The sequence below is a fragment of the Apteryx mantelli genome, chromosome 2, assembly GCF_036417845.1.
Source record: "Apteryx mantelli isolate bAptMan1 chromosome 2, bAptMan1.hap1, whole genome shotgun sequence".
NCBI classification, from domain to species: domain Eukaryota; kingdom Metazoa; phylum Chordata; class Aves; order Apterygiformes; family Apterygidae; genus Apteryx; species Apteryx mantelli.
In genome coordinates this window covers 171,699,539-171,713,221 of record NC_089979.1, presented here as the reverse complement: position 1 = coordinate 171,713,221, position 13,683 = coordinate 171,699,539, and the positions used below count along the sequence as shown (strand labels likewise).

Here is a 13,683-nt window from a genome sequence, read left to right as displayed (position 1 = left end):
CTTGGACTGGATTCAAACGCTCAACTTTGTTGATATCAAACCCAGAGTCCCCCTGCAGGGTCTAAGAGGATAACTTCGAATAGTTGTGATAGTGGTGGCTTTGTCTCCACTCCTCCGCTCCACAGCTTTTTCTTAAGCTGTCACTGTTTTAAGAGAATTGGTCTTTGGCCATCAGATGCCCGTGGCAGAAATTAGCATAATGCTGTAGAAGCATCTGCTGTCCCTCAGTCTTGGAGGACTGGTTTTAAAAATGAACGCGATGAAAACTGAGGAACCTCAGATCCTCTGAAAAGTGATGGCTGTCTCTTGCTTCAAAAAATATTCCCCTGCCAAGCGTTCGGGCTCTGTTCTTGAGAGAGAGGTTGCTGAAGTCACCTGCTGGATTTTAGGAATGAGAAAGGTTGTGCTCTCATTTCGTGCCTGGTGCTTCAGTAGCTGCTTAAGCAGCTTTCTGTGCCAGAGCGATGCCTGTTGCCACTAACGAATTTCCTGAACTTTTAAGATCTTTTCAGTAGTGAGATGTGTGTGGCTCATTTGATTGTTGGGAGGATCGAAGGAGGCCCCACAGCTGTCCATATCTCTTTGCACATAAGGTTTAACTTGACAAACAGCAGACTGCTGCTTCGAGTCCTTTTATGTTCTTTAACTACTTACGTGCATTCAAAATCCAAAATAAGTCCATCTGGTAGTCCCCGGCTCCCTGTCTCTGTTGAGGGTCTTTCCACGGATGAGGAGATCCCCCTGGCACAGTTCTCGTGCTGGAAGGCAGACCTGATTTATCAGTTCTGCTGTAGCTCTTGGTGTATTTATTGTCCTCAAAAGGCACGTGAAGGGATCGCAAACCGTACGCAATGGCTCGCTGTTCCATTCTTATTGTTTTGAATCATTTGAAGAAAATATAACGGTTAGTGGCGCTGGACCTTTGCTGACAACTTGCAGTCCTTTTGTTAGGTGATTTAATGACTTAAAAATGTGAGGCAGTAGGGACTGAGAGCATTGGGCAAGGACCCGAAAAGTAATTTATACAGGGGACACGTGGAATGACTTTTTCTTTCATCCCTGAAGGTGCAAATCATACCATAAAATTCAGTCCAACTCTTGTGCAAGCATCGTGATAGATTCTAGGATCCTACTTACTGTTTTGGTTTTTTTTTTAGCATAGAAGTTCTCTGTTGCTAGCTTAAAAAACAGTTAAAATATGCCAAGTTTTGTAGTAGTATATGATTTTTTTTTTAAATGCAGTAGCCTATTAAACTCATGAGTGTATAATCATGGGAGCTATAGACAGCTACTGCTAAGATTACTTGGCCGGCTTGTCAAGCAATGCCGGTACTCCACAACATGATTTTCTTGCATCGTGGCTGGTCGCGCTGGCTGCCCACCCCTCGCCCTGTGTCCCCTCCTGCCGGGCCCAGCCGAGCCGCCCCCCAGCTCATGTGGTTAATGCTCCCACTTCCACGGGAGGTGTTCACAGGGCACCTCTGTTGAGTAAAGAAAAAGCTTTCCTGCTGCTAGTTTGCAAATTTGTGTTGATATTTCAAAAGTTCTCTCTTGGAGACAGTGTTGAATTCTAACAGCTCTGGTTTTGTCTTTGCAATTAGATTATGAAGACGCTTGAGCTCCTGCCTATTCCTAATAAGAACATGTTGGAGGAGAGCAAAGTGCTTCCGATTATCCAGCGCTGGGCTCAGACCAAGACCGCTGTCCCGCAGCTCAGTGAGGGCGATGGCTACTCGAGCGAGAACACGTCGCGGGCTCATACGCCGCTCAACACGCCAGATCTTTCCGCCAAGCAGAGTGCAGAAGGTGACACGGATACCCCCAAGAAGCTGGTGTTTCGAAGACTCAAAATTATCAGTGAAAACAGTATGGACAGTGCAATCTCAGATACAACCAGCGAGCTGGAAGGAAAGGAGGGCAAAGAGGACCTGGACCAGCTGGAGGGCACCACCACGGAGGGCTCAGAGGAGCAGCCCCAGCAGCCAGAGATCAAAGCTGCCATTGATGCTCCGGTGGAGAGCAGCAAGCCCCAAGTGCTGGAGCTGGAGGCTGAACCTGAAGCTGAGGTCAAAGAGAGCAATGGCGCGAAGCTGGAAGAGCCCATTACCATGGAAACGCCATCTCAAGACGAAGAGGAAGGCGTCTCTGACGTTGAGAGCGAGAGAAGCCAAGAGCAAACTGACAAAATTGTGGATGTGAGCGATTTGGCTACCAGGCTGCTTGACGTCTGGAAAGACCTGAAGGTAAGAGGCACCCTGTGGTACCCCGCAGCTATGCCACCAATGAGGCCGAGTTGTTGTCCTCTTGGTAAATGCTTGACCACCTAAGACTGCCTTTTCTACCTAAAGGGCTTCTCCAGGTGCTTTCCATATATATCCTTTCATTGCAAACTGCCCTGTCTGCGACTTGCAGTAGATTTCCAGGGGCTGGTGTTGTCGCACACTGAAAGGAGCAGATAATTCAGTTTGGCCACCACAAAGACAACTTAGTCATCCAGTTTTTTAGGCCCTTCAGGGGAAGGGCGACTCTTAAGTGGTTGAGGTTCACTTCTCAACTGGTCAGAAAATAAGAGGGTAGCGACAATGCGGCAAGCAGTTCTGGTTGAAGTGGCCTAGTATCCGTCAGTGTTGAAACAAATTGACTGACCATCTACTCTTAAGTTCAGTTATCACGAGATTGTCAGTATTTCCTGTTCTGTGAACATCTGCTTTTCATCGCAGTGTGTCCAGAAACTGGTCTGTTGGCAGTATTACAGTCTCTCGATATTACTTTTAGTGCTGGGTTAACCTCTAAATGTTTGCAGTCCGTGTTTAGATCAGGTAAATGTCCAGATTTGTGGGTACTAATCCGAACCTTTAAAGACAGCTAGAGTATGCAGCGGCTTCATGTTTCGCTTCCATCCAGGTCTTTCTAGAGTTGATAACTTCTTTAGGAAAAGGATTTGGTGACTGCTGGTTGCTTTCTCTACTCCATATCAGGCAGGTGTCTCTTGAGCGGTGCAGGTGGCCTCCTTGGGCAGCTGATGTTTAGCCATCAGCATGCTTTGAAATACAGGATGTTCCAGTAACCTGTCACTCAAAAGCCTCAGGCGTTTTCTGGTGTTTCTTTAGGACTTCTGAAGCTCCTCGCCCATCTGCCGTTCCTATAGGAGTATAGCCCTTGCAGGTGTGAGAAGGGAGGGAGCTTTGCTTTTAAAATGCAAGAGTAGCGTTTGCTGAGGATCCAGCAGAGGAATCAAGGGCACTGCCCGGTACTGGGAAGGTGCTGAACTGTTGTGTTGTAGGACCTGTCCCTCGTGCTTTCCATTGCCAAGATAACAAAAGTCCTGGGGGAGAAGAAGGGGACCTTGGTAACTTCTCCCTGCTGCTTCCCTATGGCAAAGATGCAATCGTGTCCTTATCAGAGTTGTCTTGTGCTTCCAAACCGTGTGGGCTTGGTGCAAACGATAGCGGAGGTCTTGTGCCCTTCTCTTAATCAAATGTCTGCCCAGTTTTAATTACTGGAAGTTCTCTTTAAGCAAACTTGCATTGGACTGCATCATGTGGCTAAAGAGCGGGCGTTCTCCTTAAAATGGCCAATGAGTAATGCTTTGAAGGAAGCTATTAAAAATGATGGGTAATACACATAGTGCAGTACCATGCACCGATGGAGACCATGGTGAGCTTTGAGGCCATGAAACTTCACTTGTATCGTTTTGGCTACCGTAGCTGTGAACATTCGCATTCATAAAATATATCTGGAGATTTATGTAAGGCTTAGGAGAATTCTTACTTTTATCTCTGAATTTTTCAGAAGAGTCTGATACCCTTGAGCGTTTGTAGAATTGTTGGACCATAATCATTTTGTGCCTTAAAATCTTAGTGGGAGGAGAGGTGAGACTTTGCCATATGAACGGTGAACTGAAATATGTTTCTATATAAAGAGCTAGGTTGTGTTTCTTGGTTTCACCCCCCATCCCTTTGCCAAGCGGATCGGGGATACGTTAGTTACTAGGTTTTGATTTGCAGGCTTTTAAAATTTGTGTGGGCCTTAGGATTTTTTTTTTATTTATTTACGGGACACTGTCAGGTTGAATTTATGGTTAAACTGAAACAAAGTCCTTTTCCATACGTTACTAATACCTTGGATTGTTTGAACTGAAAGCTAAACTAATTCTTCATCCTACACCGCTTTTGAGTTACACTTGCTTTGGACTGCACGGGTTCACTCTTCTACTTGTAACTAGACATTTTTGCTTTCAGGATCCCATGTTGCAGTGTTTAAACTTCAAAACAGCGCAGGAAAAGCGCTTAATAACAAAAAGCGTGAAGTTTTGTGAAACGCGCGGCTTTTCTAAAACGTGGGTTTGACACCAAATTTGATCTGACAGTGTCATGTTAGCGCCACGCGCTGACTCCCAGAGCGCTTGTGTCTCCTCTTGAGCTCGGAGGAGTTCGGATTTGGGGTGCTAAAGGTGTTTGCTGAAGCCCACGGTTAGCTATGGAGTCGTTACCCATCGCAAGCTGCCACGCGAGATGTGGCTTCACATCTTCTCTGTTGGTCTGTTAGAGCGTGCTTCACCTCCTGTAACTGAAAGGACGCTAGTTAACCGTCTGCAGCGCGTTTCTGGTCTTAGGGATGCGGGCATTTACCACAACAGCTAGCTTTAATATTCCCAGCAGAAGCAATCCCATGTGTCTGAAATCAGGATCGTGCCGTAGGTCTGTGCAAAGTTGTTTTTCTCCTGCAAAGTGTCCTTGGGGAAACGGTGACCTCCGGGTGCGTTCGGTCCTGTACCTTACCAGGGCACTAAAGAGTTAACTGCTTCTGTCCGACTTTCACCTGTTAAGATACTGGTTTTTGGGTTAATTTGCCAGGCCACCATAATACAGCCCCCGAAACGGCTGATTTTTAAATGAAAAGACTAAGCTAACAGGAGGGAGGCTGCTGCACCTAACGGCACTGCGCTTGAGCTCAAAGGGGGCCGGATAGTCACCGGAGCTCCTAAAAGCCATGGGAGGACTTAAGTCACCCAAGTGGAAAGAGAACAAGGTGCATTTTCCAGCACTGCCATGCTTTTTACAAGCTGGCTTTGGTTTGAGCTGTGGAACGCTGAACATCCCTTCGGCAATAACAGTGGCGTTGAACGGGGTGGGCGGGAGGGTCTGAAACCTCGTAACTTAAGCTATGTCCTCCCCGGTCTTGCTGATGACCCCCTTGTAATTTCAACCATTTCCATCCAGCTTCTCAGGGCAGCAAGGAGCTTGTTAACATCACCAGCTGACCATGTGTCTCCTTTTCTCAACTCCATTTTCAACTCCGTGCTGAAGAAGGGAGAGAACGTAGCGTGCATACTGTGAAGACACAGGAAGATGGTTGGGAAGCTGGATGATGCATGAGAAATATAATAGGTGGAAAGAGGACAGAGGTGGTTAACTTGGTGATGCCGACGTTATTTTGGTGCGTCCATTGCCGGCAATGGACGTCGCTCCGGGAAAAACACAACTCCTGGCGTGAAAGGATTAAGTGAGCTATCTTTTTATATACCTCTACACACAGGACAGCCGCCCTGGCTTGCAGGGCCGCACGCCCCGACTCCTCAGCCCACGAGGAGCGTTGGCCGCTGACACATACCCACCGCACCGCGCACACACACTGCCCGCCGGGGTACGTTTTCAGCCTGGGCTCGTGCACGCAGTTGCTGCTCTCTGAGGAACTGGTGCACCTCTTTCCCCGGGCTGAAAACGGACTCCGCGGGGCGAAGGCTGGGGAACGGGCAGAGGTTCGGTGCGGTTCTCCCGTGCGCCTTAGCCCGCCCCGCGCTGAGGACCGCGCTCTCGCGCACAGGACCGCGGCAGGTAAGGCCCCTGTGGACTGACGCATGGAGTGAAACGCGGGACGGACGCAATACGTGGTGCGATGGCTCATGATTCCAGTGCTTTCCCCTATTGGCATCTCAGGAACGAGTGCGTTTTAGCAGACACCCACCAGACCGAGCGTGGCAAGGGGGAGCTGCAAACCGCTGGTGTTTCAGATTCACAGATGTGAACGCTGGTAGGAAGCTGCTGTGAAACTTCTCTCAGCAAAGCCTTTTGCTGGCTTGCGTTTCAGTAGCTAGGGCTGCGGGGAAGAGAAGTGTATTCGGCTTGAACTTAGAGCGGGCTTTAATAGCGCTGGCATTTTGAGGGCAGTCTGGCCGTTGGGGTTTCCTTGCCATTTACCTAAAACTAGGCCTGCAGATCCTGCAGCTCCACCATCCAAACCAGGAGCTTTGTACCATCTTTGGTTATTTATACATCTAAAGTTTGTCCCTTAGAGAAGCTGAGTGCTCTAGAGAGCGAGGATCACCACCAGAACAGATTTGGCAGCTCTGTTCACAGCCTTGCAGTGAAACACTTGTCCGTGTTAGGGCGATTTGGGCACTTTGTGGTGCAGGTGGGACCGAGCTTTTGGCATCTTGCTTCACTCCTGGGTGGGCAGATAACGTCCTCACCTTTCTGGGGAGGAGGCAGATGTGAAGTTGTGGCTGTGAGGGTCCGCAAAGCCTGTCCTACTACTTGGAAAAGTGTTTTTTAAGAAAAAGCTTTTGAAGGAGCCAGGTGTCTTGGATTTAAAAGGTTTTAGCTGGACACTTCTGGCCTGAGGATTATGTAGCAGTGACTTGGAATTCAAGGCTAAGATATTATCCTAGCTAGTTGGCTTAGGCAAGGTGGACTTTCTCTTTTGCAATCAAAACGCCCTTTCTCTGAGGTTAATCATTAGCCTGAACAGGGATAGCAGGACTGGGATGACCCAGACAAACTGAACTTTCTTCTTGCCCTGAGATCAGTCTTTCCAAATCACGTCTGATGCATCTCGAGAGGGCAGCGTTGTGAAACCGTTCTTGCCCGGCCTGTTGGCAAGCAAAGCTGTCCTGGAGTGACCGACTCTTGCTCCGGTCCACGCATCCCACGCCCGTGTCAGGACACTTATAATTTGTATAACAGCAAATAATAGTTTGTGAAAACAACAGGCACTGGTGAGTGGCCGGGCTGTTGTTCGTGGTGAGGTTTATTGACATTGAAGATGTCTTGGTGTTCTTCTCCCTTCCATACCTTGGCATCATTTTCACACGTGTGGTGGGCCTGGAGGGAGGTACGGTGGGAAGGTGTTAAGAGGAAAGGAGGAAAAAGGAATTGCAGCCAGGAGCACAGACACACAACCTGGTAGAAGACAGAGTTAGCTGTGTCACGTTACTTCAACAAAACCGCGCAAGAGCTTCAGAGCACTTCAGAACAAGCAGAGTTGGGTAAGAGGGGGAAGGTGGCCTGGAGCCCGAGGAAAGGAGTAGCGGTGCTACCTCTTGATTCGCTCGGCAGAGTGAACTCCAGGTGTGTTATTTACTTCTGCGGCTTTTCTTCAGAGTGGCTTTTGCTCGTGTTTGAACTTCAGAGGTGGTCACCTAACGTAGCCGTTGAGGTCGCGCGACTTGTTGCGAGTCCCTTCTTACTCCTGGCTTTGTAATTAGGCGCAGATGGAGTTTTGAAACGCGGTCTGCAGGTAGCCTTTGCTTTGAAGCCATCAGCCCCGCCAAACGGCGCGAAGCCCCAAGGGCTGAGCACCCAGCAGGGCGATTCGTTCCCCCGCTACCCCGGGGGAAAAGTGGCCGTTTCCCGTCTGATCGCCCCCTTTGCCAGTCCTGCTCGCGTGCCGGCGCCGGCCTCTCGGCATGTTCATCCAACATGAGCCTCTTCCCTGCTCAGCAGCTTCTACCACGTGGTGCTGCTGTTTCCCTGCTTCGGTCTTTGGGGTCGTGTGGGTCCGTGCCGTTGCTCTTCCACTTTTGTCCCATTAAGTGAAAAATAGTTGGCAGTTAATGGGCAGATTTCCAGAGAGAATTTCACTACGTGCGTCCTTCCTTTCCTTCTCCTACCATTACGTCCTCCAAGTCTTGAGATCACCCTGCAGTTCTCCAGCCTTTCTTGAGTCAAGGTTTTGTACGTGCAGCTGGACAGCCTAAATTCTGTTCTTCGTTTGCAACAGACTTCTTCCCATCGCTTTTAATTCTCTGTGTAACTCATTAAACGTTGCTCTCAAAGGTAGAGAAACATTTGGACTTTGTTAGTGGCACTTGCATTGATTTAGCAGTTACGTACACTCAAGCTAGCAGCTTCCATTTCCAAAAATAAAATAGGCTTTTGGAATTCTCCCTGGCTTGCGTCTGATTTGACCACCATCTGGTTTTCATAGGACACTTCTGACATACTCCTCCAGAATGTGCTCGTTGCTCTTTCAAAGACTTGGCTGCCTCCGCTCCTTACCAGGCGGATCCTGGCAGTTCTGCATCCAGTAGAAGGATGCATAAATCCTAGCCGGCAAGAGTTTGCTCCCAGGCAGCAGTCTGTAATTATGTTTTATTTCACACTGCCCGCTTCTTAGCTTGGGCAGTTAATTCGATGAGGTGGATCTTGCCACGGATCCACCGTCTTCCCGTTGCGGTGCCTCCTTAACTGCGGTCGCAGCCTCGTGCTGCGGAGGAAGGCGCTTTCCCCCCATCGAGGGAGGACAGATGCTTTCTTGCAAGTTCAGCCATCTTTGACCTTGACGCTTAGAGTCAATTATCTCTATTTAGTCGGAATAGCTATAAATACTTGAGCAGCAATAAAAATGTCACTTTATTTCTTAGGTTCAGTGGCTGCGTTTCAGACAGGGAGCTGTAGCGGCTCATTGCAGGAGCGGGTGATACGTTGTGTGCGGCGCTGCGCCTTCGCTTGGTCCGTGTCTGCCGGGTCCATTTGCGTTAGGTGGCCCCTGGCCTCCTGCCATTCCCATTAACCATTCTTCCAGGAATTTCCCATAGCACATTCTCCTGTTGAATGGGAAAAGTCTTCTTAGGAGCTGGGAAGTCCAGTCTAGTTTACCTCTTGCCACCTCTTGCGTGCTGCTTTATCCTTTAGCCGCCCTAGCTGGTTCATCCATGCTCTTGGGCTTCAGCGGCTGCTCTTCACGGCTTCTCGCCTTCCCTATGGAGCGTATTGCCGAGGGGGATGCGGCAGGGGACAGAGACGGCGTTTCTCCGGAAGAGCGCAAAATGGAAGGGAAGAACCGCGGAGGAGGTATTCCTCGTCCCCATGCCGCCTGCTCCCCGTCGCTTTAGCCTCGGCCCGCGGGCGCCGAAGGTCACGAGCGGGATGGTGCTTGGTGTCTTGCCGCCTGTGCAAGCAGGTCAAAATAAAATGCGTAGTCGTGTCTGCATGGTTGGAAAATAGGGTCCCCGGCAGCAAGTTGTGGGTCACCAAAATGATATTCGAGCCAGGAAATTGCTGTATCGGGCTTCATTTAAAAAAATGAGAAGTTGCAGAAAATCAGAAGCCAAACAGCTATTTGACCCTATAAAAACCTTAGCTAAGATGACTTTTTTCCCTTTTTTTTTTTTTTTTCCTCTTTTTTTTAAGCTTCAGCGGCGCTTTTAAAGCAGTTGTGGCTTGTGACAAGGCCACAACAGGACTCCTTGTACTTTCCTTTATTTCACCAAAGGAAAATGTGTTTTCTTAGCCCCCGGGGCACGTGCTTTTTCTCGAACAATAAAATCACGCCGTGTGACTTTTAAACCTGGGCTGCCTCGCTCTAAGGTGACGTCAGGCTGCGCGACCCCACGGCCCAGCGCACGCGGCGGTAAATTAATTTCCAGCCGGCTTTCAAAAATAAAGCTGGATATTTAATATTTTAAGAGAAAACATTTTGTTTTGCTGGGTGGCTTCTGACAGCTTAAGCCGTGACGAAAGCACTTGGGCTTTATGCGGCCCAAGCGCTTGGGTTGCTCCATCTCCAGCCCTAAGAAAGCACAAATCCTGCCCAATCTGGCCCCCAGAAAGCAAGGCGCTCAGCGCACCGTGCTAAAATAGCGCCTCTGTGCACGTACGGTGGTGCAGCTCTTGCGAACTCGTCTTGGAGCGCTGCTTTTTTGGGACACGGGAGCGTGCTGCGGCCGCCACTGCAGGCAGAGCTTTTCTCTCTGCGGCTTTTCATGCTTGGTTTCTTTGATCTTCTTTCCTTTCGCCTGACCCTGTCGCTTGTATTCAGTTGGAAAATAGCTGGTTCATCGCATGCTGCCCTCCAGTGACTGGGTGTTCGTGTTTAACTACTGTAGTTATTTCGGGAGGGGAGCGGGTAGCGAGGGCTTGATGCACGCTGGAGTTGGAATAACTTTTTCCTGAGCTAACAGGGCTTGGACCACCTGCAACACTATAAAATGTCCATACGCAAGACACATTTTAATCAATCGTTAGCTGCTGTAGGGTCGTTAGCATTACTAATACGATAAAATATTATTTTCACTTCAAGTGTCGGAATATTCAAATTAAAAATACAGTGGGGAACATGCTGGTGCTTACAAAGCTCATCTCGTAATCTGCAGTGATGCGCAGCCGTTCAACGTGTCATCTCAGTAACCGTCGCCGCACGTCGAGCGGCGTTCAACGGGAACGCCGCGCTCTGTGCGACGACCGCAGTCGCGGCGTTTGCAAGACCAGGACCCTTGGCGAGTTTAAATCTTGGTTCCTGATCCATATCCCCGTTACTGCATGGAGTAACTCGGCAGAGCCGAGCGAGGGGGGTGCAGGTGCTGCCAGGTCCAGGTTCAGAACGAGATACTACATCTTGGCAGGTACAGAAGGGATATCTTGCTGTCTCCGGTGCTTTGTGTGCCGTACTGAGACGCTGTAAGGTTGGAGCTTCTGAGGTGTCCAAGTACAATATTGGCACGTCAGGTCTTTCTCCTGCCTCTAAAGACCAGAGTGGTGTTAAGCTCCTGCAGTTCGCAGGGGTTCTGTAGTAGTCCCAAACATGTCGTGCGCTGCCCACGTACGTGAGAAATGGTTTCTGTCTCAGCTAGCTTGAAGCCTTAAAGAAGTGCATTTCAAATTAGCAAAATGCACTGAATGTTCTTCATTTGAGGCTCTTTTCCTTCCCTCTATTTCTTGCGCGGGGTCTTTACACGAAGTTGCAAAGGGAGCGTTGGAGAAAGAATCATCAACGTAGGACCGGTGGGGTTTCAGAGAAGCAATAAAGTATTAAACGTGGTGCAGCACCTCTTATTATCCCGCTGTGCGAAGTGGCACCTTCTCTTCGGCGGTGGCGGACAGGAGTGGCTCTAACTCCGCCAGGTCTGATCTTGGAGAAGGATATGGGTTTTAGTGAGGCAGCCAATGCAGGCCACGGAATAAGCCGTAGCCGAGGGTGACCCCCTGGTCTTGGGGGGAAGGACCGATACACCCCGTTGTCTGAAACACCAGAGGCTTCTGCCACCTATGTCAGAACGTAGCAAGGACCCAACTCAAACACAGTCCCCCTGCCCGGGCGTTTGGATGGTCGTGAAAGGAGCTTGGTCGCACTGGTGCTGCCAGACCTGCTCCCCGTCACACATGCGATCAGAGCACAGGCACAGGCGAAATTGCGGTGATGGGTGGCGTGGGATGCAGGCAGGAGCCCTGCCTGTGCGGCCAAGTGGTAGCTCAGGCAAGCAAGAAGAAGGATGGAAAGTAAATATGGATTTTTTCTAATGCAACACATTTAAAGATCCTACAGGATAATTAAGGACGTGGTTAGAGGACGTTCTAAAAAAACCCTTACGCACATACAAAACCTAGTTAAAAAAACCAGCCACATAACATAAGTTGCCAGTTCAGCAGAAACCTCCTGCCATCTCAGACCTCTTCTGCCAGAAGGCTTAGAGCAGAAAGAGATGGTGCTGGGACTTTTAAGATGTGACCTGCCTTGAAATGCATAAATGAATAAACACATTTTTTTGTTTTAAATACATGACTTAGTCCCAGGGATTCTATTAGCACTCAGATACTGGAAGGTCAAAAAAATATCATAAATGATGAGTGACGGTCTTAGTCTTAGCTCTGTTGAAGAAGCCATGGAAGGGATGAAGGGAAGGGGTGCTGAGGTGGCAGCTGACCCAAACTCAGGCCAGGAGCTTCGCTGGCAAACCAAGGACCCGACTTCCCGGGTCTCAGCCGCGGGCGCAGACAGCGGCACGTTCATTTTGCATGGTGGGCGTTGAAGAGCTGCGAGGGCCGGGAGCCCATCCGCTTCGCTTTGGACTCTCTGCGCTTGCTTCGGCATTAAGGGCAAACAAACGCTGCACGCGGGGCTGGGCGATCGTCTGCACTCTCCCCTCGGTGCTTCCTCCCTGCCCCGGCTGCTCTCGTTATCAGGAACGTGTTTATTACTGGAAGGTGCATGGGGAAGGGCTGGTGACCCCATCTCAGAGGTCCTGGCAGTAGGTCAACTCGGCTGCCTGTCTGGGAGGTCTGGCCCTAACCCAGCTGTCGAGGGCCTCTGCCTCCTGTGTCGTTTAGGCAGATTCAGGCTCAAAATGAGTTTGCAGGAGCACAGAGCTTTGCAAGACCTCCGCTGTGGGTATGCGAGCAGCAAGCTTGGTCTTCAGGAAATAAAGCAACTGCAGGGAGAGGGGCGCTTCGGAGACTAGTGAGGTGGCTACCACGTCGTGTTTCTTACCTCTTTTCTACTCTGGACTTTCCTGATCTTCCTGAACTGTCTTTTTCTGCTCCTGCCTCTAGTTAGAAACAGGGACGTAAAAAGACATTAGATGATCTCAGAACGGTTGAGGTTGGAAGGGAGCTCTGGAGATCATCTAGTCTAGAGGTCCCTTCCAACCTCAACCATTCTGTGATTCTCTGACACCGTGGGGCTGCTTAATAAGTGAAGCTAAGGGGCAAACGAGTTTCCTTAGTAATTGCTGAATAGCTGGGCATTGACCGCTCTTCAAGGGAGCGTGTGGAGCTGCGGCAGGCGGTGTGATGGCAGTGCATGCTCGTAGCTGTTCTCAGCGGTGGTGAATGGATGCTCGAGTGGACGGGTTCACTCAGGTCTGACTCTGTGCCAGCAATGTTAAGAGCAAGCTTAGTCATCCAGAAACTTGCCCTGTGGTTTTGTGGCCGCAGCCGATGGTGCCGCTCTCCCAAGGAGGTGACTCCCACCTGGGCCCGGAGCATCACCTCTCCTGGCTCGTGGTGGGCAAGCTCCTGCGGTGGAGACTGCCTCCTGCATCCAGTGACCTGGATGAAGGGACAGAGTGCACCCTCAGCAAGTTTGCTGAGGATACCAAACTGGGAGGAGTGGCAGATACCTCAGAGGGCTGTGCTGCCATTCAGAGAGACCTGGACAGGCTGGAGAGCTGGGCGCAGAGGAACCTCATGGAGTTCAACAGAGGCAAGTGCAGGGCCCTGCACCTGGGGAGGAATAACCCCATGCCCCAGTCCAGGTTGGGGGTTGACCTGCTGGAAAGCAGCTCTGCGGAGAAGGACTGGGAGTGCTGGTGGACACCAAGGTGACCATGAGGCAGCAATGTGCCCTTGTGGCCAAGAAGGCCAATGGTATCCTGGGGTGCGTTAGGCAGAGCATGGCTAGCAGGCAGAGGGAGGTGATTCTCCCTCTCTCCTCAGCCCTGGTGAGGCCACATCTGGAGTGCTGGGTCCAGTTCTGGGCTCCCCAGTACAAGAGGGATGTGGCACTACTGGAGCAAGTCCAGCGAAGGGCCACAAAGATGATTAGGGGACTGGAGCATCTCTCTTATGAGGAAAGACTGAGAGAGCTGGGCCTGTTTAGCTTGGAGAAGAGAAGGCTGAGGGGGATCTTATCAATGTGTACAAGTATCTGAAGGGAGGGTGTCGAGAGGATGGGACCAGACTCTTT

The 13,683-nt window shown here is 50.2% G+C and overlaps 1 protein-coding gene across 1 annotated transcript in view; it reads left to right on the top strand.

Annotated features, from left to right (window-relative positions):
* The window catches only part of SETD2 (SET domain containing 2, histone lysine methyltransferase), a 58,620-nt gene that overhangs the window by 27,490 nt on the left and 17,447 nt on the right, over positions 1-13,683 (top strand). Inside the window, exon 12 of the mRNA XM_067292225.1 lies at positions 1,602-2,243. Within this exon, the coding sequence (XP_067148326.1) occupies positions 1,602-2,243 (642 nt within the window). The remainder of the gene's footprint in view (positions 1-1,601; positions 2,244-13,683) is intronic.